Source organism: Capricornis sumatraensis, chromosome 5, assembly GCF_032405125.1.
Source record: "Capricornis sumatraensis isolate serow.1 chromosome 5, serow.2, whole genome shotgun sequence".
NCBI classification, from domain to species: domain Eukaryota; kingdom Metazoa; phylum Chordata; class Mammalia; order Artiodactyla; family Bovidae; genus Capricornis; species Capricornis sumatraensis.
This window is the reverse complement of record NC_091073.1, coordinates 118,583,466-118,610,373: the sequence shown is the minus strand read 5'-3', so window position 1 is coordinate 118,610,373 and position 26,908 is coordinate 118,583,466. Positions and strand designations below refer to the sequence as shown.

General features: G+C 44.1%; 1 protein-coding gene across 10 annotated transcripts in view; it reads left to right on the top strand.

Moving 5' to 3' along the window:
- The window catches only part of PRKAG2 (protein kinase AMP-activated non-catalytic subunit gamma 2), a 314,724-nt gene extending 288,314 nt beyond the window's left edge, over positions 1 to 26,410 (top strand). For all 10 annotated transcript variants that reach the window (XM_068972781.1, XM_068972782.1, XM_068972777.1 and 7 more), the window contains 9 exons: positions 999 to 1,057; positions 8,905 to 8,950; positions 10,652 to 10,706; positions 12,080 to 12,206; positions 14,930 to 15,095; positions 15,598 to 15,635; positions 17,063 to 17,209; positions 20,254 to 20,347; positions 25,301 to 26,410. In XM_068972781.1, coding sequence (XP_068828882.1) covers positions 999 to 1,057; positions 8,905 to 8,950; positions 10,652 to 10,706; positions 12,080 to 12,206; positions 14,930 to 15,095; positions 15,598 to 15,635; positions 17,063 to 17,209; positions 20,254 to 20,347; positions 25,301 to 25,332 — 764 coding nt within the window. In that variant the 3' untranslated portion in view covers positions 25,333 to 26,410. The remainder of the gene's footprint in view (positions 1 to 998; positions 1,058 to 8,904; positions 8,951 to 10,651; positions 10,707 to 12,079; positions 12,207 to 14,929; positions 15,096 to 15,597; positions 15,636 to 17,062; positions 17,210 to 20,253; positions 20,348 to 25,300) is intronic.
- The last annotated feature ends 498 nt before the right edge of the window (positions 26,411 to 26,908 follow it).

Here is a 26,908-nt window from a genome sequence, read left to right as displayed (position 1 = left end):
CACCTGAGGTGCTGGAATCCAGCTCGTAAAACATGACCAAGTTAGAAACACCATTACTTTTTATATCCTGTGAGGTGGGGCTGCTAGTGAATTCAAAACATTTATGAACCTTATTGGGTTTCTTTTCATCCAGCACCTTTTGGCTCCAAAGCTTCCTCCGGGCCTTTCCCGGTCCCGAGAGCCCCAGGAACCCGGGGTCCCCGGCCTGAGGCCTGCCCTCTGCTGGTCGGCAACTCCGCTAGGTTCCCACTGCAGGGCACCCCCGTTTCCTCCTGGGTGAACGTTTCTGACACAGCAGATGGAATGATGGAAACATGGTTGATGCCTTTGCTACATCATTGTTACGCTATTAAAAATACCGAGGACTCCCAGTATCTAGGCTCCATAATATGTCCCCTTAGGAATCGGGGTGGACTGTGGGTGTTGCCTCTTCTCAGCAGGCACTGCATCAGCTTGAGATGACTCCCTGTGTCCGCCTCCCCTCGGGCTGCAGCTTCATCAGGGAAGCGGTCCTTGTCTTCATCCCTGTAGTCCTGGTGTCTGGCACACAGTGGGCCCTTCATAAATTGTGCCTGAGGAAGCCATCGTTTTTAGCAGGGTTCTCAGAAAACCATCCACGTGCCACCAAAAGTGTCATTCTCTAGAGCTTACGGTATACTTGATCTTAAAGTATCTGAAATTATTTGCGTGCAGATGCAAGTCTTTCATGAAGTTTTTGTAACATTCAGAAAGTTTTCTCTCAGTGAATTGCCAAATATTGTGATTAATTCCATTAAATACTATTATGCTTTAACTTCAGTTAAATTTGTATCTCTTAGTTTGGGGTAGATAATTAACAGGTTAATAGTTTTAAATGATATATTAAGCTGTGCTGGTCATCATTATAGTATAATTTAGAAGGTTTTCTAGTAAATAAATATTTCAGGTTTGCTTATCACCTGAAATTTTCCTTGAATGCTTTTATAGTTTTATATTTAATATGTAATTCTTTCTTCCAGGAATGCTAACAATTACAGATTTCATTAATATACTACATAGATACTATAAATCACCCATGGTAAGTGCCAGAAATCCTTATGTCAAGTAAGTGGAACTGTGTATGTCTATCCATGTATTTCATGTGTGTGTGTTTTAAGATTTTGTGTGTAAATCTTTCCAAATACACACACACACACACACACACACACACACACACCTTCCCAGATAGCTCAGTACACACACACATACACACATGGCTTCCTAGATAGCTCAGTTGGTAAAGAATCCGCCTGCAATGAAGGAGACCCCAGTTCAAGTCCTGGCTTAGGAAGATCTGCTGGAGAAGGGAAAGGCTACCCACTTCAGTATTCTTGGGTTTCCCTTGTGTCTCAGCTGGTAAAGAATTCCGCCTGCAATGTGGGAGACCTGGGTTCGATCCCTGGGTTGGGAAGATCCCCTGGAGAAGGGAAAGCAACCCACTCCAGTATTCTGGTCTGAAGAATCCCATGGACTGTACAGTCCTTGAGGTCCCAAAGAGTGGGATACAACTGAGCAACTTTCACTTTCACATATATATGCAGGAAACTTCAGTGTAAATTAGTCTGATATTTGAAGCTTGAAGAAAGTAGTCTCAGGGAACATAAAAAAAAAAAATGGCCTTTTTATTCAGCTTTCAGAAATCCTCAGATTAGTGGGATTCTGTGTACTTATTTATTGCCTGTATGCTAAGTCACTTCAGTCGCGTCCGACTCTTTGCAGTCCCATGGAGTGTAGCCCACCAGTCTCCTCTGTCCATGGAATTCTCCAGGCAAGAATACTGGAGTGGATTGCCATGCCCTCTTCTGGGGGGTCTTCCTGATCCAGGGATCAGGGAACCCTGAACCGGTTCTTCACCATCTGAGCCCCCGGGGAAGCCCCCGCTTACTGCCTAGATGGTCTGTTTGTTTAGTTGCTCAGTAGTGTCCAACTCTCTTGTCACCCCACGGACTGTAGCCCGCCAGACTCCCCCGTTCACAGCATTTTCCAGGCAAGGATACTGGAGTAGTTGCCATTTCCTTTTCCATTCCTGACCCAGGGACTGAACCCTGAGTCTCCTGTACTGGCAGGCAGATTCTTTCCCACTGAGTCACCAGGAAAGCCCCTACTGTAAATGTGACTGAATTTGTGCTTTTAATGGCATTGTGGGCATGCTAGAGCGTTGAGATCTGCCTGGACACATAAAGGAAAGAGGCCACTCGTGCGTCTTTGGACTGGATGGGTGTGCCCCGTGAAGCCTCGAAGTAGATGACCTGACACGGGGTTTACCTTCCAGGCCTGTGGAGGTTCATGCAGCTTCTTGCAGTTACCCCCGAAATGCTATAACAAGGACTATACAGACCCTGTGATTTTAATGAAGTAAAAACTAAAGTTGGAGAAATCCACTTTTGACATCTTTCTACTGGCTGATTCTAGTGACAGAACTCCCTGGTGCAGCCCTGTCCCATAACAGCATAGTTGGAAACCCACGTGTGGCCTTAATATAACCCTGTGATTTCCGTGATTCTACCGGCTTGTTTGGTGTTTGTTGTTTTTCTTGCTTTCTTTCCTTGGCTGAGCCCTCCAGTACAGTGCTAACATCATGAAAGCAGGCCTTACTGCCTTGCGTGCCCTCCTGGAGGGAAAATGTTCAGCATTTCCCAGTCACTTTTGGCGTCAGCTGTGGTTCTTTCAGAGGTGCCCTTTGTCACGTTGAGGATGTGGCTCCATTTTCAGGTTTTCCAAAAGTGTTTCTCGTGAACGGATGTGGAATTGCGTCAGGTGCATTCTGCAGCTGTTGAGATTATCATATTCTTTTTCTCCATTCTCTTAGACACCGTTTCTTCAAGTATTTTTCTGTCCCCTCCCCCACTTTCTAGGATGCTAGTTCCTCAGCTGACACTGTCTTGTTTTGTAGCATTTTTCCCAGTATTTCCTCTCTGGGCTTCGTTTCAGATATATTTTATTTCTATGTCTTCATTTCCACAGCTCCTTTCCTCCACGATATCTTACCTACTATTTTTTTTTTTCCTTTCAGATAGTATGTTTTCTGTCCTAGGAATTCCATTTGGATCGTTTTTATATTTTCCATTTCTCTCCCTATAATGTGTATATTTTCCTTTAAATCCTTGAACATATGTCAGTTGTTATATATCTGATATATATGTATCATTTCCATCATCTCTCTTCTGGGTCTGATTCTGGTGACAGGTTTTTCTCCTATCATGGGTCGCATTTCTGTTTCTTACAAATTAATAATTCCTAATGAATACTGAATATTATATATCATATAATATTGGGAATATTATAATTATAACATTATGTGGTTGAATATCTGTTTTTTGTCTTCCTTTAAAGAGTATTGGACTTTGGGCACACAATTAAATTACTTGAAGATCCTTCATTAAAAGCAATTTTGTTGAGATATAATTTGCTTCCCTGGTGGCTCAGACGGTAGAGCATCTGCCTGCAACCCGAGTTCGATTCCTGGGTCGGGAACATCCCCTGGAGAAGGAAATGGCAATCCACTCCAGCACTTTTGCCTGGAAAATCCCATGGACAGAGGAGCCTGATAGGCTACAGTCCATGGGGTCGCAAAGAGTCGGACACGACTGAGCGACTTCACTTGCACTTCACTATAATTTGTGTCTCTCATATTTTACCCATTTAGAGTATGCAGTCCAGTGGTTTTTTAGTATATCACAGAGCTGTGCAGTCATCACTACAGTCAATTGTGGAACATTCCCATTACCCCAGAATGAAGCTTCATACCTCTTAGCTGTGACATGCCACCAGTCCACCATTACCTCCGAGTCTAGGCAACCACAGAGCCACTTTGTAGACTAGCCTATACTGGACACCTCATATACATGGAATCACACAGTATGCGGTCCTTTGTGACCGACTTCTTTCACATGACATAGTGTTTTCAAGATTCCTCCATGTTGTAGCATATATCAGTACTGCATTTCTTTTCGTTGCCAAATAATATTCCATTTTATGGCTGTATCACATTTTACCTATCCATTCATCAGTTGATAGACATTTAAATGATTTCCACATTTCAGCTATTAAGAATACCACTGCTATGAACAGTCACATACAGGTTTTTATGTGGATATCTGTTTTCATTTCCCTTGGGTATAGACCTCAGTTCAGTTCAGTTCAGTTCAATCGCTCAGTCGTGTCCGATTCTTTGCAACCCTATGGACTGCAGCACGCCATGCTTCCCTGTCCATCACCAACTCCCAGATCTTGCTCAAACTCATGTCCATCAAGTTGGTGATGCCATCTAACTGTCTTATTCTCTGTCATCCCTTCTCCTCCTGCCTTCAATCTTTCCCAACATCAGGGTCTTTTTCAGTGAGTCAGTTCTTCCCATCAGGTAGCCAAATATTGGAGTTTCAGCTTCAGCATCAGTCCTTCCAATGAATTATCAGGACTGATTTCCTTTAGAATGGACTGGTTGGATCTCCTTGCAGTGCAAGGGACTCTCAAGAGTCTTCTCTAACATCACAGTTCAAAAGCATCAATTCTTTGGTGCTCAGCTTTCTTTATGGTCCAACTCTCACATCTGTATGTGACTACTGGAAAAACCATAGCTTTGACTAGACAGACCTTTGTTGGCAAAGTAACATCTCTGCTTTTTAATATGCTGTCTAGGTTGGTCATAACTTTTCTTCCAGGGAGCAAGCGTCTTGTAATTGCATGGCTACAGCCACCATCTTCAGTGATGTTGGAGCCCCAAAAGGTATAGACCTAGGAGCAGAATTTCTGGGTCACACTGTAACCTGTGTTTAGCTACTTTGCACAGTGGCTGCAGCACTGTACCTTCCCACCAGCAGTGTGTAGTGTAACCATTTCTCCACACCCCTGCTGACACCTGTGACTGTCTCTCTCTTGGATGACAGCCATTCTAGGGTGTGTGAGTTGATACCCAGTTGTTATTTTGAGTTCTACCTCCCTGATGGCTAATCATGTTGAGTATCTTTTCAAGGACTGCTTTTAAGCTTTGTCAGAGTGTTAATCATTACTCTGGCTGGTTTAGCTCTACTAATACTTCAGGGATCTCCATGGATGTCCCTGGTTGTTCGGCAAGGACTTTCCAATCTGTGGTCGGAAGGCAAATGTCCTTCAGGGTACGTCTGCCTGGCTCACATAGCATCATCCCGTGCGTGCCTGTTTAGCGTTCAGTCTGAAACTCAAGGAGCTCTGTGCAGCCTTCTTTTTCTGGATCCCCAACCCTGCTTTGTCTAATGGTGTGTCCTGCACCACTTGGCTCATTCTGTCTAGACTTTGATTTCTGTCTCCTCAGCTCAGTGTGACGTCATGCTCTGCTAGGGGTCAGCTGCCCGCATCAAGGTCGCGATGCCTCTAAAGCAGGATATTGCGGTCACAGAGCTGTTTGCCTCCCTTCTCTCGGGGATGACCAACCTGCCCCGCCTGTTGTCTCATGTCTGAAAGCAGCTCCACACATTTTTTTTCCCATTTCTGGTCATTTGTACCAGGAGACTTAAGTGTGATCTCATCTATTGCATCAGGGCCAGTAGAGCTCTGTGACTGTTTGAAGCATACCTTTTTGCAGTGTGTGTTGTCTTGTGGTTGCTGTATGCGTTTCAGAATCAATTTTAACTTCCCACAGTCCATTTAGAGTTTATATTGGTGTTATGTAGAAAGTATACTTCCATTTAATCAGCCCCTCACATTTTTATTTTAAACAAAATGAATAAAAGGGAAAAAAATCATTTTTTTATATTTACCCACATAGGTACCATTTTCTATTCTTTTCTGTGGATCTGAGTCACCATCTGTTTTTATTGCATTTGAAGAACACCCACCAGCATTTTTGTGGTCCACATCAGTGACAAATTATCTCAGTTTTTGTTTGTCCAACAGTGTCATTATTTCATCTTTTTTTTAATCTTAATTTTGAAAGGACAGCTTTGCTGTTTTATAGAGATTGAGTTAACTGATTTTGTTTGTTTTCTTTAGCTCTGAGGATATGGTTTTGTTGTCCTTTGCCCCCCAGTGCTTTTGATAAGAAGTCAGTGGAAATGGCTGTCCTTGTCTCCTCTTTGTAAGGCACCAGTTCTTCCTGACTTAAGGCTCTCTCTTTAACTTTGGATTTCAGCTGTTGACTGCAATGTGTCTTTGTATTCATCCTGTTCTGGGTATGTTGAGTTTCCATGATCTTCTAAGTTGCTTTTCTACCTGTTTTGGGGGCTGCTCTTTCTTAAAAAAAAAAAAAATTTTTTTTCTTAAATCTCATTCTTTCTCTCCTCTCCTTCTGGGGCTTGGATTCCTTGTATGTTAGACCACTTGATCCTGTCCCATAGGTCTCAGTCTTTAGCACCAGGGATCTTCAGATAATGTCTGTTGATCCATCTTAAACTACTAATTCTACCTGGGGTGACCTCCATTCTTACTATCAAACCTTATTTCTCCTGGATGCTTCTTTTCAGTGAGATGGGGCCTGTGACTGTGAACGATTTTGTGGCTTCTCTGGAAGATTTTCCAGGCAGGCTGGCTTTTCACCAACTGGAAACGGCAGTTTGAAATGACCATTTTTCTGTCTGTTGTAGAAAGAATGGTGCCTGACGGTGAGAGCCATGGCAGCTAGTTTCCCTATTAACCGCCATATGTGCACAAGGGGAGGTACCAGGTAGCCTTCTTTTAAAGCCCAGTTTTGTTCTCGAGCAGCTCGCTGGCTTCTTCCCCGCTGTCCCCAGAGCCGGCCGGGGTGTTGCTGACGCCGGGCAACCGGGGTCCCTCTTGCTTCTCCTCTCGTGCCCACCTGTCCACTCAGTTCCCCCTCTCTCTTCCTCCCCCGGAATCCCCTGCTCTCCTCCCCTCGTGGCTGCTCTTTTTTTGGAGATCCGAATCCATGCCCTCTACGGGCACTCTTCTTCAGGCACTTGGTCCTTGCCGTTTGACACTGTGGTCTTCCAGAAGCCTCCTCAGGCACCCGCTCCACCATGGTGAGCTCCCTGTTGTCCCCCCGGAGTGGATGAGCCCCCATTTCAGCACCCCCAGGAGTTGCTCAAGCAGCACTTTGCATGTTGTGTTCTGATTCCGCCAAGGGCGTGGCCTCTCAGCTGGGAGTGACTTTCCTCCCCCGGGGACATTACGTCTCCTGGCTGGGGAAAGGGTGGGCTGGTTCAATTGGGGTGGCGTGGGCAGAGGCTGAGGATGCTACGGAGCACAGCTCACAGGATGTCCCAAAGCGTCCACCGTGCCAGGGGCAAGAAGCACTGTCGTCAGGGTATCTGAGGTTCTTGTTAGGTCGTTTTTAGAGGTAGTGACTGTGTCTTATGCATGTTTATATCTTATACACTATACACACCTTCCCATCGTGCTGGAGCCAACTGCCCCTGGTTCATAATAGACCCCCATGTTAGCCGAGCATGTCCACGCTGATGACTGCAGCTAGAGCCCCGAGGGGTTATGCAGGCAGACAGCAGGGAGGCCCCTCCTCTGCTGGGCTCAGGCTCCACCTCCGAACCGCCTGAGACAGACCAGGATATTCTGCTTTCAGCTGTGAAAGCCAGAGGCTCATCTTCCTCGTTTAGGAAGCTGATTCCTTCCTCATCCTCCTCTGTGTGCTGGATGCTATCATTCAGTCACCTAGCGTCAACATTGGGAGGTGGGGGGGGCTTCTTATTTATCCATCTGTCTCTGTCTCCCCTCCTTCATTCTTCTCTAAACCTTTTTATTCTTCTCCCAGTGGCCCCCTCTGTCCCCACAGTCACCATTTCGAGATCTGACCTCCCTGACGCTTGGTCTTGTTGCATCTGACTCTGGTGCCATCTCGTGGGCCCAGTGCTTAAACCATCAGTGCTGCCCTGGCCCCTTCTCCCCAACACGGAGCCCGCCCTGGGTTGTCAGTCCCCTAGGCCCCAGCTCCGGGGTGCCAGGGGCGGGCCCCACCCCGTCCATTTCCTTTCTGTGTTTCAGAAACGTAGAAAAGTCCTTTTCTTCTCCGGACCCTTACCTGGGTTTGTCTTTTGGGTTGATGTGAAGTCCACCCGGCAGGCAGAGCCTACCTGAAATCTGCCTCCTGAAGGTCTCCAGGTCTGACCTCTGACCTCTGCTCATCCTTGCATCCCCACGATAAGCCTTATAGAGTCTGCTTCCCCCGCTGGTCAGTGGCGGCTCTGCACAGGACTGTGTCAGTGTTGCCAGGCGGGGTTGGGAGCTCACAAAGAGGCCAGGAGTTCCTGCAGCAGGGCTCCAGAAGCCCCCCTGGATAGCAAGCGCTGCAGGAGGCGGGGAGGCCATGTGCCCCAGGCTCCCTCACGTAGACCTTACAGAAGCTAGTGTGGACGGCCTTCCACCCCGTTGTTTAGGGAGGGACTCAGATTCAGAGACCTTAAGTTCTTTGACCAAAAGCAGCAGCCAAGATTCAGTGATGCACATGCTGACGACTCCAGGTGACTGGCTGCTATCGAACCCTCTCTACCTTTGCAAAGATGCCCGCCTGGTCCAGGCATAACCTGATCCAGCAACTTAATTAGCACAGTTTAACCAACTTCCCTTTTTAAACTAGAGAGGCTAAAAATCTTATATTTCCTACGAAGAAGTGTGTGTTTGTATATGTTTTAAATTTGTAGTTAGTATAAGTTGTATACTAACTGTATTGTAAAGTTTTTAATTTTAAAGTATATCACAAATTTTCAAATTAAATTAATAATATCATGTTAGTTTATGTTTTAAATTTATAAAACATTTGTCTTCAAAGAAATGTAGAGCACACTTTATGTCTCTCATTTATATTTCTACGTTTCTGAACTACTTCACTTGTTTCCATCTGTTGAATTATGGGACTCAGCAGTAGTTATGAAATAGTAATTTCTTTTTTTCCTTGTCTTGTATATGTTAACATTTGCAAATAAAAATTTTCCTTATTTCTAGGTACAGATTTATGAATTAGAGGAACATAAGATTGAAACATGGAGGGGTAAGCAATATTGAGTGTTAAAAAAATCTTTTTAATAACAGGAAAAAAATGTTCTACTCATATGTAAAATGTTTTAATTTCACAGGTCCTCTTCTTTCCACTTTATAATCTACTATGTTAATTAAAACCTTCTTTTCTACCTTAATTTTGACACTACTGTATGCCTTATGACTATAATTGTTACTCATTCTCTTCGGTACACGTGTACAGGGAACCTGCAGCAGGTCTTTCTATGGGCCTGGGGTGTAGATGAATAAGGAACAATGCCCGAGTCTCCGCCCTTCAGTGGGGCCACCATTCACCACTGAGTATTACCTCCCAAATCTTTGTCTTTGGATAGAAAATGCACAAAAGGAATGCCTGAAATTAACTAAAACAAGGATCTGTTCCTACTTAAATTCGACCATTATTTCTTTGCAGATTATGTAGAAACATGGAACAAATGAACCTTAAACTAGATGATTTGATGATTTGAATTAAATCACAAGAAAATAACTTTAAGATTGAATTATTTTGCAACATTGGATCTCACCCTCTTTGTGTATAATCACAATACCCTTTTCTGAAACGGAGCCATTTTTAAAATTGTAATTTCAGGGCCGTGAAATTGTTGTCTTTAATGAGACCTGTCTTGCTGGGCTTGGTACGGCAAGGGCAGAGGAGCAGTCAGCAGGAATAGCTTGGCGAGGAGCCGGGGTGGGCATCATTGAGGAGGGATCCTTTGTAGGTTTTCAGGGAGGCGTGTGGACAGAGACAGAGGGACCCGCTGAAGGTAGTTTTTTAATTTAAATCTGAAATTTAGCTTTGTACTTCCCATTATCTGCTTGGCTTGAAAAGCAGCCTTTAGACTGGCTGCAAAATCTGAACATCCGTTAGAATTCTCTAAAGGGCTGGGCCTCTTTTAATCCTGTACGAAAGTTTCACTGAGTGATACATTTGATTTATGGTGGCTTTATCACGCCAAACCCAAGTAACTCAACATGGAATCCACATATTAGCCTATTATGCAGTGAATATATATTTTAATTCCAAGACAGATACTTCTTAATGAATTCTACTGTTTAAGTTATGTTAGACCAAGGTTTAAGTATATTTATGCTTTGTATATTACATGGCACTTGGTAGTAATCATAATGTCAAGATTTTCTTGAATGCCTTCTCTATAGAAACCTCAGTAAAGCAAATGAATTACAGTTTATCTTTACAAAGATGATTTCTACATATTAGAAAGATCCCCAGATACAGTAGATCTGAGCTTTGGTCTAGAAAATAAAACCTAGTGACATTTAAAGAACAAAGTTCGTTACAGCTTTTTTTATCTTTTAACTTATAAAAATTAGTTTTAGAGGATATCGTACTAAGCTTCATTTCTTGAGGGTGATCATGACTTGGTAATATTCCAGTGACTTCTGCTGGTATTGCTCTTCTGCTAGATTTCTTGACTTTTCTGGTTTTTATGATATCTATGGTGACATGGGTTTTAAATACTTTTCCACAAAGGCACCATCTGAAAAACAGTGTGGAACTTGTTAAAAATAACCATAACTATCATTAACACAGTAGTTTTCAGTAAGTTAATTCAGTTTGGGTTTTTAATCCTTCTAATCATTATCTGTAAATGGAAGACTCTTTTAACTATTAAGTTAAAATTACAAATAGCAACTATGTTACTAATTACATATTTTCTCTCTATAAATACAGAGCTTTATTTACAAGAAACATTTAAGCCTTTAGTGAATATATCTCCAGATGCAAGGTAAACATGTCAAGTTTTTCTCCTTTGAAAACATTCATTTATTCAGATTCATCCGTTTTGTGACCATGGGTGACAGGTTATCTTTGTTTAGATGGGGGCCAGCCTTCAGTATTAAATTTGTTAAACTTAAAAAGACAGTGGAAATCACCGCCACTGTCAGTCCACAGGGTTGGTGATGGACTAGAAGGTGGTCGTACTAAGCAGCTCAGGAATCCAGATCGCCTGCAACAACAGAAGCCAAGTGGGGAGCTGTTTAGTTCTTAGAGCTGCCGACCCCTGAGCTGTCTGCCGAGCCTCGCAGACCAGCCTTTGGAGGGTGTTGTGCCCAGGAATGTGCGTTACACAGCTCCCCCAGGGGTTCCAATGGGCACTGAAGCTGAGCAGTCAGCCTCCTCAGGCACTGGTCCAGAGGTGGTCAGAGGCAGGGCTGCCCTCGGCCGTCCCGCTGGACGTCCCACTGTTCCAGGTCCAGGAGCTTCCCAAAATTAAAAGACAAACATCAAACCACAGATCCAGGAAGGTGGCCACACGTGTGGAACCAACCAGGCTTCCTAGAAATGGCTCTGAGACATCTCTACATTCGTATAAAAGCAATTCGTAAAACTAGTGCTCCAGTGAGAAAAGGGTGGGCTTCCCTGGCGCCTCAGATGGTAAAGAACCTGCCTGCTGATGCAGGCCACCCAGGTTTGATTCCTAGGTTGGGAAGATCCCCTGAAGAACGGAATGGCAACCCACTCCAGTACTCTTGCCTGGAGAATCCCCATGGACAGAGGAGCCTGGCAGGCTATGGTCCATGGGGTTGAAAAGAGTAGGACACGACTGAGCGCGCATGCACGCACACGCACACGCACACACACACACACACACACACACACAGACACACACACAATGAGAAAAGGTGGAATACTAATTTTTATTTCCAAGACCTAAAAAAAGCAGCTCCACCCAGCACCCCCTCCTTGTCTGCAGTCACACGAGAGGCCAGAGCAGGAAGTGGCCAGTGAGTGAAGTCAGGGCAGCCTCGCCAAGCCCACCACAGCGCCCTCTGTTGCCAGAGTTGTCCATTAGCCTCCCTCGGGGTTAGCTTCTGTCATTTCTTGAAAGCATCAACCCTGCTGTTAAAAAAAACCTGCTTTCCTAGAAGTTTGTGGTTTACAGTTGGATTTGAGGTTTTATATTAACACCCGATTGTGGAAGATCAAAAATTTTGCTGAAGTCTGCAGTCTAAAACTTTTCCAGAACACTTTAATGTCTATCAACCTCTTAATAATTGTTACTGAAAGGCATTGAAGATGCGTTGAAAGCAGGGGTGGTCCACAGGTTTCTACTTCTTCTTTAAAGCCTCCTAACAACTGTAATGGCTTTTCCCGCAGCCTCTTCGATGCTGTGCACTCGTTGATCAAAAATAAAATCCACAGATTGCCAGTTATTGACCCCATCAGTGGGAATGCACTTTATATACTTACCCACAAAAGAATCCTCAAGTTCCTCCAGCTTTTTGTAAGTAGTTTTTAGTGTTTCTAAAGACGTAGTTGCATCTGCTTTAACTAATTTACTTCAAGTAAATTGGCTCCCTGTTACCCTCATAGAAGAAATTTGTTAGCTTTGAGGTCTCCATTTCTAAACTTCCGTTTCTCATCTCACTGCTATTTGAATTGCACATTCTCAAAGTTGATTCCAATTAAAAAGCAATCCCCTTTTAGTGCAAGTATCAAAATAGTAAAAACACTTGGAGTTCTCTATTTAAATAAGAATATTTTTATCGCCTGAAATGAGGGGACATAAAGCAATTTGCAGGTCAGTCTAATTAAGGAACTGCTATACAAGATAGCGAGCCAGATTGCCTTATGAAGCTTTATTGGTATCATGGTTTTGGAAATATATTCAAAAAGTCCTGTCCCCTGGATTATCTTATTATTATAAGTGCAGCGAAAAACCCAAAGCGAATAAAATTTTGACCAAGAGAATACCATGTTGGTCCAAATGAGGGCTATATTTTCTGTAGGCTTTTTCAACTGTGTTTGAAATAAGATGGCTTCATAATCAGCAAAAACATAGAACCTCTTTGCTTTGCAGTGTTAAAAAGAGGCTCAGAGGACCAGAGTGTTTACAGAAGGGCTTTAATCTTTTTTTCCCCTCTAATTACATGCACTGAAATTGAGGTTATAAGTAATTGGTCAACTGGAACCAGTAGGCGGCCTCATTCCTGGTTCAGAAGAGATCATATAAAGAATCATTCTTTAAAAGAAGGTAAAATCTGCATGAGGTTAGCTTTGCTGTCTTCCCTCCAGCTTCAGATAAGGAAGTAGTGTAGCATCTGGTGTGACATGCAAGAGCTCAGCTGCTGCTCCTGGGACCTGCCTGCCCCCCACAAACCCCTTGCCAGACAGCAGCACGGAGAGTTTAGTTAAGACTGGGAGAAATGCCTTGTCCATCAGACCAGCCCTGTGTTCTAGTAAGTTTGTGTAAGTGCAACCCTCTTGATGCTTAAATGCATAGAAAAAGTAGGAAGGAGAAGAGTTAATTTACAAAAAAAAAAAAGCATGAAGTTTGGTAGAGACAGTCCAGGGAAGAACTACAGAGTCACGGATTTTGATGGTCAGACTCCCCGTCCGCTGCGGGCTGGATGCAGTCCCCTTGGCTCCGAGCTCCGGCAGGACCCCGGCAGAGGGTGGGCCAGCCCCTTCGCCCTTGTCCCCCTTAAGGTCATCATTTAAAAAGAATATGAATCATGAGCGCCAAACACCATTAAGCACTGACGCTGTGTCAGGCGCCTCACATAAGCCTGATCCCCCCACCACCCTTCTCAGGTAGGTGTTTTTACTCATCTGATTCGTAAGCGATACAGTTCAGCGAGGTGGTGTGGCTTTGCCACGGTAGCCCTCACTGCCCCTGGCCCCCTCGGGAGGCAGCTCAGGTCCTAGCCCTCAGGGCGCCTGGCTCACAGACCCGGACCCCGGGTGGCGGAGCTCCAGCCCGCTTCCATAGCCGCGCTGTTGAGAAAGAGCCACCCACAGCTGGAGACGGGCCTTGGGCCATTTTTCTCTTCTATACAAAGGAGAGGAGGTTGCCTTTGCCGGTCCTGCTTTCTGTTTGGGCCAATGTGATCATTACAATCATGCTGTTAGAATGTCCAGCTAGGAATTTCCAGATAAAAAAAGAAGAATTCTAAAGCCTGATTTTTACTGAATTGAAAGCACTCTCTCAGAAGCAGTAGTATTGCCCCTGGAGACATTTGCCCGTTAGCCCGAGTGGACAGTGTGGATCAGGGGTTAGTGATCCTGCATCGAGATGGGCTAGGTGACCTAATAGGCCTTTCTTTTTTTTTCTCTAAATTTCTAGGATTCTCATGATTTGAATATTGATGAACTCTTTGACTTGAACATTTTGTTTCTTCTAATTGTTCATCTTTTCCTGATAATTATAAGGTACACCAGGAGGACGGAATCAACTGTGCCCTTTATAAAAGGTGGATTTTTGAAACCATAGAACCTTGTTTTGTTTTAGTCAAACGTGACCCTAGGCTTCTCTCTTCTGACTTCTCCCTCCTCCTCTAAAACAGCCCGTGAAAAGAAAAGTTAACTTTTAAATGTTCTTCTAATTCTGTTTGGTTGGCTTGTTCTTGTTCCTCGTAGACAAAAATTGGAGTCCTCCAAAGGAGAATTCGGGATGTTAGAGGTGGGATGGGGTGAGAACTGGCTTAGCCGCTCAGCTAGCCACCATCCAACACTTCGGGTTTGGAAGCGTGTGGCTTCTTAGTAACTGTTACTTAAAGAGGACAGCAGAACCACGAATTTAACAGGATTAATTTTAAAAGATTCTTGGTGGCTGATGGGCCTTAATATCCAAACAGAGCTGTTGTTCCCTTCTGTCCACTTTCCCAGTGAATGAAGAGCAGGAGAAAATGGTAGTGCTCTGCAGCGCTTTACTAAGTACTTAAGCAGAAGCTTAGACATACAATCTGGTTTGAACAAAAGACACAGTCCTTATATGTAACATTTTCATATTGTTTTACTAAGTACTTAAGCAGAAGCTTAGACATACAGGCTGTTTTGAACAAAAGACACAGTCCTTATATGTAACATTTTCATATTAATTCAGATTTCGGGTAGATTTCTAGAAAAGACTAATTTGTTGCACATAGTTTTTCATCAAGTGTGGACATGTGAACATTAACAAGGAGTGTCTCGGCTCTTGAGCGTCTGTATTATCTTCCTGTCTAGATGTCTGATATGCCAAAGCCTGCCTTCATGAAGCAGAACCTGGACGCACTTGGAATCGGGACCTACCATAACATCGCCTTCATACACCCGGACACTCCCATCATTAAAGCCTTGAATGTTTTCGTGGAAAGACGAGTGTCGGCCTTGCCTGTGGTGGACGAGTCAGGTCTGTGTGCCAAGCCATACCTGTTATCTCCTTAGGGTGGAGTGTGTGTGTCAGCCGCTCAGTTGTGTCTGACGCTTTGAGACCCCATGGACTGTAGCCCACCAGGCTCCTCTGTCCATAGAATTCTCCAGGCAAGAATACTGGAGTGGGTTGCCGTCTCCTCCTTCATGGGATCTTCCTGACCCACAGATCGAACCTGGGTCTTCTGCATTGCAGGCAGATTCTTTACTGTCTGAGCCACTAGGGAAGCCCCGCTTAGGGTAAAATTATTGTTAAATGACCTGGCGTATCAGATACATGGGGAAGGGAAAACTTAGACCAGGGAGCACTCAGGGTAATAAGAATCATATTTTCCATGAAGATATGATTTCATATCTGTTTTTAAACAGACAAGTTTATTTTGTTTAGCAGTATTTAATTCCCAGTGATTATCTAGTTAAGATTGATATTAAATGCTGTTTCTTGTTTTAAGACTTTTTCTAACATATATTTTTATTTTTAGGAAAAGTTGTAGATATTTATTCCAAATTTGATGTAATTGTAAGTATTTTTAATTTTGTTAAACCTGTCATCTAGAATGCCTGTAATGCATATTCATTACTCTGGTTTTGTGATTTTTCCTAACTTAATAATTCTTGGCTTATTTGAGGATGAGGATCCTATCAGAGAATTCCACAGACTCCCCTATAATAACTGTACTTTTATTGGTATTTTGTTCATAGATTTAGCAGTGAACAACACACTAGCAGCATCTTATAATTCTTTGTTTTTCAGATCAGTCATGGCTTATCCGTTACTGTAGCGTGTGTGTGTATTAAGGGATCGTGTTTCTGTGTGGGAGATAGTGATTCATTCTGCCGACAGGCATGGGCCTGGTACACACGTGGCTCCCTGGGCACACATAGCCCACTACTTGCTGACTGGCAACAGCTGTTCTAAAGAGGACAGGAAACCTATTACATAGTGTTATATAAAGATCTTCTTTACTCCCTGGTTTAAATGTACTAGATGGATTTTGGTGCTACACCCCTCCACTTGGTGCTTCTCTCCCCACCCCACTCATTTAAATGCATTTCCTTAGAGTTTTACATTAATTCTAAGAAAGGGAACTGAAACTCTGATAGCCCCAAGCATGCACATCTTTTTTTTTTTTTTGCCACAATATTGACTGCAGCATTTAAGTATTCTTTTGTAGCTGTCTCAAACCCCTATGTTTCATCCTATTCTGTTTAACATAATAGACACCTTAAAACAGGCTTACTGGAATCTGGTTGGGTGGGACCCCTATAAGCTTAATCAGAGCCTTGAGATCCATTCACATCTATAGGACTTCCTCCACGAGTACTTGGTCCTGACGGCTCCCCACCCCCAAGCCTTCCTAGCGGAAACCTTCTTCCCCAGCCTTGGGGACTTCTCACCTTTGGCAAATGTTAGTCCACCTCTCAAAAGACTTTATACATCAAAGAACAACCCTGTAGAGTAAGAGGGAGAGGGATAAATTAGAATTTGGGATTAGCAGATACAAATTACCGTATAAAATAGATGAAGAATATCCTGCTGTGGAGCAGAGGGAGCTATATTTAAGATCTAGTAATAACCGATATGAAAAAATACACACATATGACTAACTCACTTTGCTGTAGACCAAAGAGTAACACTACCTTGTAAATCAACTATGTTTCAATTAAAAAAAAGAAAAGAACCCTATTGGGTAAGAATGTGGGAATCTTCCATAGGTCACACAGTCAGAATTGAACACAGTTGCTTCATAATAAAGGTATACCTTGCAAGCTTTACTGTTGATAAGACGATGAAATAACAGTACTCAAGGCATGTGTTAAGCCAGTACCGTGGTACTAAATTAAGATAAACATTAATGTTTTTAAAAAATCAGCTTGCTCTGAACGTACTCTGGTCATTAACGTGAATGGAAACAAAGGATGTAATTCACTGCTCCTTGATTACAGAACCTTGCTGCTGAAAAGACGTACAACAACCTAGACATCACAGTGACCCAGGCCCTGCAGCACCGGTCGCAGTATTTTGAGGGTGTAGTGAAGTGCAGCAAGCTGGAGATACTGGAGACCATCGTAGACAGAATCGTGAGAGCGGAGGTGAGGCGGCTGCACACACACACACACACACGTCCCTCCCCCTCCCTCCCTCCGTCCCTCCACCGGCACTAACTAGGAAGCAGGGCCCCAGGAATCCCAGTCACAGGAACAGCCCCTGAGGCAGCCTTCCAGTCCAGTCGCACAGCAGTCTCCTGCTGTAGAGCGTATCGTGTGTCTTGGCACTTAGTAGGTTATCTGTGATGTCTTGCCACCTAGTAGGTCCTCTGTGAATGGCCACTGAATTCAGTTTATAAGGCCTGATGTCATAGCCGAATCAAATAAATGGGTAGGCTACTTTCATGGTTTTAAAACTTAAGAAAACAGAAGTCCCAAGAGCTTTAAGTTTCCTTAGGGTGTTAGTGAATTGAAAGCTATAGATGTAATTATATGGTTTTAACAAAGTAAGTCGGTAAAACTGTGTTCTGATCTTTTACTAAGTTAGAGTAATTGTCTTCCCATCAGTGTGTCTTTTCCTGATTTAAACCGTAAATGGTCAGTCCATCTCCTGACCCTCAGCCTCATGTCCCCTTTTATTTTACTGCCTATAAGTTTTTTTTAATATACTTTGCGTAACACTCTAAATAAAAGACGTGCAGGATCACCCCCATAGTGTATCGAATGCATTAAACCCATCCTCAGATAATTTCTTTCCTTTCTTGTTAGGGATAGGAAATTACCCTCTTTATCAATCTTTAGGACTGAAGCATCAGTATGACTGTGTTCCTCCTAACCCCTAACCGGGCAAAAGCCATTCATAAGTCTGCTCTGATTTTTATTTAAATGCAAGGACTCAAGCCAAAAAGAAAAGTGCCTGAGTATTTTTAGGCTCATGGCAAGTGACCTTGGCCTGCTTTCTGAATCTTACCTGTGAAGTGGTGTGGAGTCTGGAGCCCCTGCCCAGCAGCCAGTGGTGCCCAGGTCCACCGGCCCTGCCCGTGTCACGCGTGTGAAGACCCCCAGTGCCCTGTCCTTGGGGCTGAGGCCCAGCTGCAACCACCAGGCTTTTACCCTGTTTCCCTAGCCTTAACATGAAGGCTTTCCTTTTTCTACTTGAACTTAATACCCATTACTAGTTTTCCAAAGGGCTTTAAGTGGCTTAGGAATACATCTAAGCTTTCTATTGTTCTTTTTATGTGCCTTTTGAAGATCATAAGAAATCCCTGTATAACTGTAAGGACAATGGACCACATCCATCCATTATAAAGGATGGACTCCTTTATAATGATTAAGGGTCATGTTAAAGGAGGATGCTGTTGATATGGAAAAACAATATATTGCCAGGAGAAGCCAATATAAAGTGTAATCCTTTGTGTGAAAGTGACTCGCACATGCAAAGCAGAGTCTAGAAAGACTTGCACCCCAGTATTGACACGGCTGTTTGCGGGGACGTGAGGACGTGGGGAGTGCCAACACTCCTGCGTGTTCCCACGCCCCTGTTTGAGTGTGTGTTACTGTCACATGAAAGAAGAAAGTGATTGGCTTGTCCTGGAAGTTCATCGGGTGAGCAACACAAATTTCACTGTACTATGAAATAGGTCATTGAGGAAGATAAAGACGTAATTAAAGTTTTCTCAAGTTGCCCATCTTGACTTTTTTCCTCATTAATTATTTTCCACCAAATATGTTGGAGCTGAAAACTGGGGACAAAGACCAGTTTTCAGCTTCAACACATTTTTGTTAGGAGGAGGGTATACATCAGTGATGCATGTGTCAGCCGTGATTTGGCTTATTTATATGACGAATATCACACTAGCTTTTAGAAGAGGAACATCTGTACGATTAGACTCATCAACCAATAAAACACTTTTGGTGCCACTAATTCTAAGTGAAGTGGTTTCCCCTTGACCTTTAGCAGTTCAAAAGAGAGTCATTTATCATTATTCAATATTAACAACCAACTGTGTCTAGCATAGAATATGAAGCTTTCTCTGACCCTAGCTGTCAAGCATCAATTTATGATCACGGTTAACAGATAACTATTATATCCCAGGATGACTGAAGAACCTAAGTTGTTCTAGAGGAGCTTTTAAAAGAAATGAACCATTAGCATGATTAAGATGACAGAGTAATTTCCTTTTTAACCTAAAAGCAAGCTATGATGTCAGAAGCGTCACCAACACAGTATCATTCAAGACAGACTCTCAAAAGGATTCCCCTCCTCCCTCCCATCTCTTTCCTGTGCGCGCCACCCCCTGATTGTGCACCAGCCAGGGTTTCCGTGGTCAGGATGGGGAAGAGAGTCTCCAAGCTGACCACCGGCATGTGGTTGCCTCAGGCCTGAATCTTAAAGCGCGTACATCAGAGAAACTCTATGCTCTCTCTCTCTTTCCTAAGGACACCTTGTTACAGTAATACCTCAAACATTGTCCACTTATAAAAGGCTTTCAAGTAGAAAACAGGACATAAATGTAATTTATTTCACTGTATTATAGTTGATTATCCTCTGTTATTCTTAATATATGAACTTCATAGAGAAAAGAGAAAAAATAATCTAAGCATAGTGACCTTTTAGTTTTGCTGTTTATTTGGACTTCTCTCCCATGCAAAACAGTTATCTGATAGTTATTAGAAACCAAAGTACAATGGTAAAAAAACCTAAACCGTTCAAGAGATTATAGCTACATGAAATAGCTACTATTACACTTCCTGTTTTGAGTTGTATCTTTCATATATTAATATTTTGAAAATAGAAAACCAAGCCAGACATAGCCAGCCAATGTTTCTTGTGTGCATGGGGCTAAGTTGCTTCAGTCATGTCCAGCTCTTTGCAATGCTTTGGACTGTAGCCCTCCAGGCTCCTCTGTCCATGGTGATTCCCCAGGCAAGAATACTGAAGTGGGTTGCCATGTCCGCCTCCAGGGGATCTTCCCGGACCCAGGGATCAAACCCAGGGCTCCTGCATTGCAGGCAGATTCTTTACCATCTGAGCCACTAGTTGTTGTTATTCACTGTATAGTACCTGAAAGATTTTCTTTCTAAGGTTCATTTTAAACCTTGACTTATTTCAGCTTCACACGTGGGGCCTCCCCTCCTCTCGTTTGCAGGTCCATCGGCTGGTGGTCGTCAATGAAGCTGATAGTATCGTGGGAATCATTTCCCTGTCCGATATTCTGCAGGCCCTGATACTCACCCCCGCAGGTATAAATGCTAGTGTCTGACCTTCGCTGTAAGTACATGGCAGGGGGTGGGGGTGAGCAGTAAGCCCTTCCCTAGCACCTGCCGGCCACAGCCTTCTCTACAGTACTTCATCAAGCATTTTCATATTTGTTGTGGTTTTGAAGTTTCACTGTCCTACTTGAGAGAGAAAAGTTTATAGAAAGTATTCTGACCTAAGAGCATCCTATCAACACCCAGAGTACTTCAGTAATCAAGGACTCATTGCCATGTTCATCGTAACCTTTTCCTTTAAAAAGAGCTCCATAGTTTCACTTTGTTTTTAGGGCTGCTAACTGGAAATCAGGAAGGAAATTCTTTGGGATCTATCTATTAAAACCATCCTTGGGTTCAAGCCCTGGGTTGGGAAGAACCCCTGGAGAAGAAAATGGCAACCCACTCCAGTATCGTTGCCTGGAGAATCCCATGGACAGAGGAGCCTGGTAGGCTACAGTCCACGGGGTCACAAAGAATTGAACACAAATGAGTGACTAACACTTTCACTTTTACCCTTCCAAAAGAACTTACTAGTAGTGAGTATATAAAACAAATGAGCTGCACAAACTTTTCCATTAATAGTGTATTAATAGTTATTTTGGAGAAGGCAGTGGCACCCCACTCCAGTACTCTTGCCTGGAAAATCCCATGGATGGAGGAGCCTGGTGGGCTGCAGTCCATGGGGTCGCTAAGAGTCGGACACGACTGAGCGACTCCACTTTCACTTTTCACTTTCATGCATTGGAGAAGGAAATGGCACCCCACTCCAGTGCTCTTGCCTGGAGAATCCCAGGGACGGGAGCCTGGTGGGCTGCCGTCTCTGGGGTCGCGCAGAGTTGGACACGACTGAAGCGACTTAGCAGCAGCAATAGTTATTTACATTAACTGCCAAATGACATTTGGTGACTAAACTCATTTTCTCCCAGATTCACTCTAACAAACCCTCAGGTCACAATCAGGGAGCCTGCAAGACTTGGGAGGGGTCTTTAGAAGAGAGAAGCTGGTGTGTCTGCCATGCCACATGTTTACTAGATGGGTCCTAAAACAACCACCGCCCCCCTCTACCCGGCCCCCTGCCCATCTACTGTACTAAGCATTTACAGACAGCCCAGCCTCAGACCTCACAGATCAAGGCCAAGGCCTGAGAGTAAATGATGTGCCCTTTGAACTCTTCCAAGTTAAACATTAAAATTTCCGTTTGCTGGGGTATTGATTTTCCTTTAGTTCAGAAATTAATCAGACTAGCTACGACTAGTTTTTACAGTTGGCCTGTAAGCTGAAGATACCCGCCCTAAAGGAACCCACACCACCAGTGGGAAGCAGACCCCACTAAGCCAGGAGGGCGGGGGGCGGGGGCGTGGCCCTGGAGGGTGGGGACATGGCCTGGGGAGGAGGGGCTCTCAGAGCTGCAGTCCAGGGGCCCAGCCTACGTATGCTGAGTCAGAACCCCTTGAGATGGGGCTTGCCGCAGTCATTTTCAAATCTCAGACATTAGAAAACTTCGTTTTAAAGACAAGTTTCAGTACAGCATTAGAGGTCAACCTCTGCACACACCATGAGCAATCAGCCTACAAGTCCACCCACCACCATGCAGCTGACCCCTCCCCCATGTCAGCCCCCGTCCCCCTCCTTCTGAAAACCAGTCCTGTCTTCTCCATGGGTTTTTGTTGTTATTTCATTAGTTTTGGCTCAGAGTTTTTGGGTTTTTTTTTAAGATTCCACATATGAATGAAATCATATGATATTTATCTTTTCCTATCTTACTCCATGCTGAAGTAAGTGAACGATCCGTCCACGTTGTCAAAAATGGCAGGATTTCATTTTTTTTGTGGCTCATGATAATCGCTATAGTCATGAAATGAGAAAAGGACTAAAAGAATGTGGGATCGTCCATAGCATTACTTACAGTAACCTAAAACTGGGAATAACCCAGACATCTTTGAGCGCAAGAATGGACAGACTGCATTCCGTCCGTTGATAGAATGGATGGATGATGAATGCACAGTTGTATCTGACAGTGGACGAGCCTCATAGACAAACCATAAAGTGAGGAAGCAGGACCAGTGTGGAGAGTGTGGTTCCACTGGTGTACAGCTGACCCTTAAGCAATATGGGTCCACTTCTACGTGGAATTTTTTCAGTAGTGAAGACTGCAGTCCCACGTGGCCCATGGCTGGTTGAATCCACAGAGGCAGAACCAAGGATGCAAGGTGGAATCATGGGTACAGAGGCCAAGCTGTATGCAGTGCCCTGGCTCCATATGTTCACAGATCAGCTCTACAGCCCCTCCATGCACATTAGGGAAAGGACTCTCCTCCACTCAGGCTCATCCCCACGGCCACGTCACTTGGCACCTTGAGAAAAAGACACCCCTTTTCTAGCTGGCTGGCCCTGGGCCAAGGCACACAGCTTGCCCGGCAGAGTCAGGCCAAACGTCAGCTCCCCTCTGTCCCCGAGGCCAAGATTCTTGGTGCATCACAAATTCACAGTAAGCAATTCTTTATCCTCTCTATGCCTTGGCATCACAAACCAAAAGAATGAGAATATTCATCTGGGCAAGTTTAAATTTCCGTCCAGATTGGATTTTTTCAGAAATTCTAAGTCACTGATGCAAGTCAGTGTTAATGAGAATGCAAGGAGGAAACCTGGGCCACAGCTGGATTTGAAATGTATGTTAACACAGAAATAGCATTATGACAGAGAAGGCGATGGCACCCCACTCCAGTAAGTACTCTTGCCTAGAAAATCCCATGGACGGAGGACCCTGGTGGGCTGCAGTTCATGGGGTTACTAAGAGTCGGACACGGCTGAGCGACTTCACTTTCACTTTTCACTTTCATGCATTGGAGAAGGAAACGGCAACCCACTCCAGTGTTCTTGCCTGGAGAATCCCAGCGACGGGGGAGCCTGGTGGGCTGCCGTCCATGGGGTCGCACAGAGTCGGACACGACTGAAGTGACTTAGCAGCAGCATTATGAAGACAGGGACAGTCAAGTCAAGAGTTCTTTCTAGTACAGTGGATGTGCTGCTGCTGCTGCTGAGTCACTCAGTTGTGTCCAACTCTGTGCGACCCCATAGACGGCAGCCCACCAGGATCCCCCGTCGCTGGGATTCTCCAGGCAAGAACACTGGAGTGGGTTGCCGTTTCCTTCTCCAATGCATGAAAGTGAAAAGTGAAAGGGAAGTCGCTCAGTTGTGTCCGACTCTTAGCGACCCCATGGACTGCAGCCTCCCAGGCTCCTCCATCCATGGGATTTTCCAGGCAAGAGTACTGGAGTGGGGTGCCACTGCCTTCTCTGCAGTGGATGTAACACTGTTTATTTAAGGACGTGCCCTGTGCTCCCAGTATCTGGATTATCCATGAGCCTTGGGGGCAGAGCTCTCTTGGAATGAAGGGAGCACCTCCTTCAGACCAGACAGTGTGGTGGGAGTGTCAGACCAGAGGTCCCATCTGGCCAACCAAGCCTGCTCTCCGCCCGCTCTCCCCTGGAGCTGAGAGAGTATAGGCCAGTTCGCGGCTCCCCTCTGCAGCCTCCGCCCCTTCTACAGAAGGAGCAGCTGACAGGCCTCCTGTCCCTGCCGACATCTGTACCCTGATTGAAACCGCACAGCGAGGCCCCACGCCCAGGATGAGCAGGGTAGGTGTTTGTGGGATAATGAGTAAGAGATGCTTTTGAAATCATCCACTATTATGTGAATAAAAGGGCAGTTCAGTTCAGTCGCCCAGTCGTGTCCAACTCTTTGCCACCCCATGGACCACAGCACGCCAGGCCTCCCTGTCCATCACCAACTCCCAGAGCTTGCTCAAACTCATGTCCATCAAGTTGGTGATGCCATCCAACCATCTCATCCTCTGTCAGCCCCTTCTCCTGCCTTCCATCTTTCCCAGCGTCAGGGTCTTTTCCAATGAGACAGTTCTTCGCATCAGGTGGCCGAATTATTCAATTTCAGCTTCAGCATCAGTCCTTCCAATGAACATTCAGGACTGATTTTCTTTAGGATGGACTGGTTGGATCTCCTTGCAGTCCAAGGGACTCTCAAGAGTCTTCTCCAACACCACAATTCAAAAGTGTCAGTTCTTCGGCACTCTGCTTTCTTTATGGTCCAACTCTCACATGCATACATGACCACTGGGAAAACCATAGCTTTGACTAGACGGACCTTGGTCGGCAAAATAATGTCTCTGCTTTTACCAGTAGTTACTCTTTTCACTGGATAATGGACACAATTCCCCATTAAGGATACTGATTTGATAATTGACATTTTCTCTTGTTCAAAAAAGTTTCAGCTCTAGTTCATTGCCCGGCTTATCTCGGATGTTTCAAGTGAACTTAAGTATGTACACACGCAACCAGTGAGTCAACAGCTCAATGGCAGTAGCTACAATCTTTTAACCCCTTATTTTTATAGATTGTTAATCTCTTTCAAAGTGAACTGTCTTCTAGTGTCTGATGAGAAAACAGAGAAGCTGTTGTAATAAAAAAGAAAAAAAAGCAGCTCCCCGCTCCCAACCCATTTAGAAATATCCTGGCCAGATGAGAGTAGGCGTTAGGTGCAGGTACTGTAAACATGTTACAACGCTTTTTTTTTTCCACATTTTTTGTAAGTATATACAACGGAAGTACTTTGCGCCTTCACTAAAACTTAAATGTACATTTCTTTAAAAAAATTTTAGCAGCAAAACCCTCTTCTTTTCAAATTAAACCTTGCACAGTTAGAGTTACAATATGCAGTATGGAACAAAGGCGTGCCGCAGCAATGTCAAGGGCGGAGGGCAGTGGAACCTGGATCCACCTGCTCATCGCCCATGACTTGTGAGGCTCTGCAGGTGAGGGTAGGAGCCACGGGGTGGAGAACCACCTCTGTGCTCACCTAGGACCGGTGCGATGGCAACATATTTTTACGTTTGCTTTGAAACTTCTGTTTCCCGTCTCCTGGCAGGTGCCAAACAGAAGCAAACAGAAGCCGAGTGACCCCCCATGAGCGGAGGAGCCTTCGCAGGAGAACTTGAACAAAGATGCTGGGTCACGCTTTGCCTCATGAACACGGACCGCGATGAACACAGCAAAGCTGGCTGAGAACGTGTGGCATCAGGGTTTAGCGATGGTTTTTTTTTTTCCCCAGTGATGTTGACATGAAGCATAAAAAGAGAAAGCTTGTATGTGTTTGAAGATTTCAAGCTTGCATTAAAAGACTGTTCTCAGACCGTCGTCTGAAAGATTTCAAATGCTGTATGTCATTAAAGTGCACTGTGTCCTGCGTTTTTATTCTTTTTCATGTTAAAGAAGTCACTGGTATCTTAACAGGCAGCATGACATAAGGCAAGTGTGTGGCCTATTGAGAACTAGTGCCTTATGTGGGAACAGCGGCCCGTCATCACCGCTGCCCGTGGCGGCCGGAGCGCGTCCTGGCGAAGCGGCACTGCTGAGTGTGAGCGTCTCTGAACCTTTACCAAATCAGTTTGTTTTCATTCAGTTTGTTGACTAGCTGTAATCTGAATATAAATAATTTACTCTATAAAATTTTAATGATGGTCTTACGTTTAAGTGTTCCCTTCTGAACCACAGTGTAAAACAAGGCTGACTTACAGCAGCTTTATTTATTTTTTACTTTCATGCAGTTTTTTTACACATCTTTTTGGTGGGTAAATTTCACCATACCCATGAATAAACCATTGGTTGCTACTTTAAAAGGGCAGATTTCTCGTCATTTCACTTAGGGTCTGGAAAGGATAAGACTTCTCAGAGAGCCACTGTTGGGTTTTAAAAGCTGACGTTTCTAACAGCCGTGTGGGAACCTGCTCTGCAGGGCTGCAAACAAAGTGCCCGGAAGATGTCTATTTTTTTTCTTGTGTTTTGACATGAAAATCATGATGTCTGTATGACTGCTGATGCGATTGTTTTGTAAATTTTACTGTGGCATATACAATGTTGTCATATGGTTGAGGAGAAACAAAATGTTTCCTAGTGTAAGTGCTCTGAAAATGTTGACACTGTGTGTGTGTGTGTGTGTGTGTGTGTGTGTGTGTACACACACACGAGTATAGTTTGGTTTTTTGTTTTGGGGTTGTTTTTTTTTTCAGATTGAAAACTTAAAATAAATCTTACTATCTGCCATCTTGTTAAAGAAGTTCTTTAAAATACTTTGTATTTCAGCACACATTAATTAAAATCCTACATGCAATTGCCCACTTAGATCTTTCTCCCCAAATAAAGGAGAACATGCATTCTCCTATCCTTTTTTTAAATCAACAGGAAATAAAACCTTAATGATTTGATTCATAAACTTTATCTCTCTCCATTATTAAATAAAACATTTCATTTAAAATTTCCATGCATATTTTATCATGCTAGGGGTCAATTTTTTCATCTAATAGGCCAAATATGAAAGAGATTTTGCATGTTTTCCCCATAGAAACAGTAGTGTTTGTGATTTAGGCTAATGGTAAATCTTGGAGAACAATCAAATATCAGAGAAAGTTAAAAAAAAAAATACCTGGTAATAAACCTGACCAAGGAGGTGGGAGGCTTATACACTAAGAACTATAAA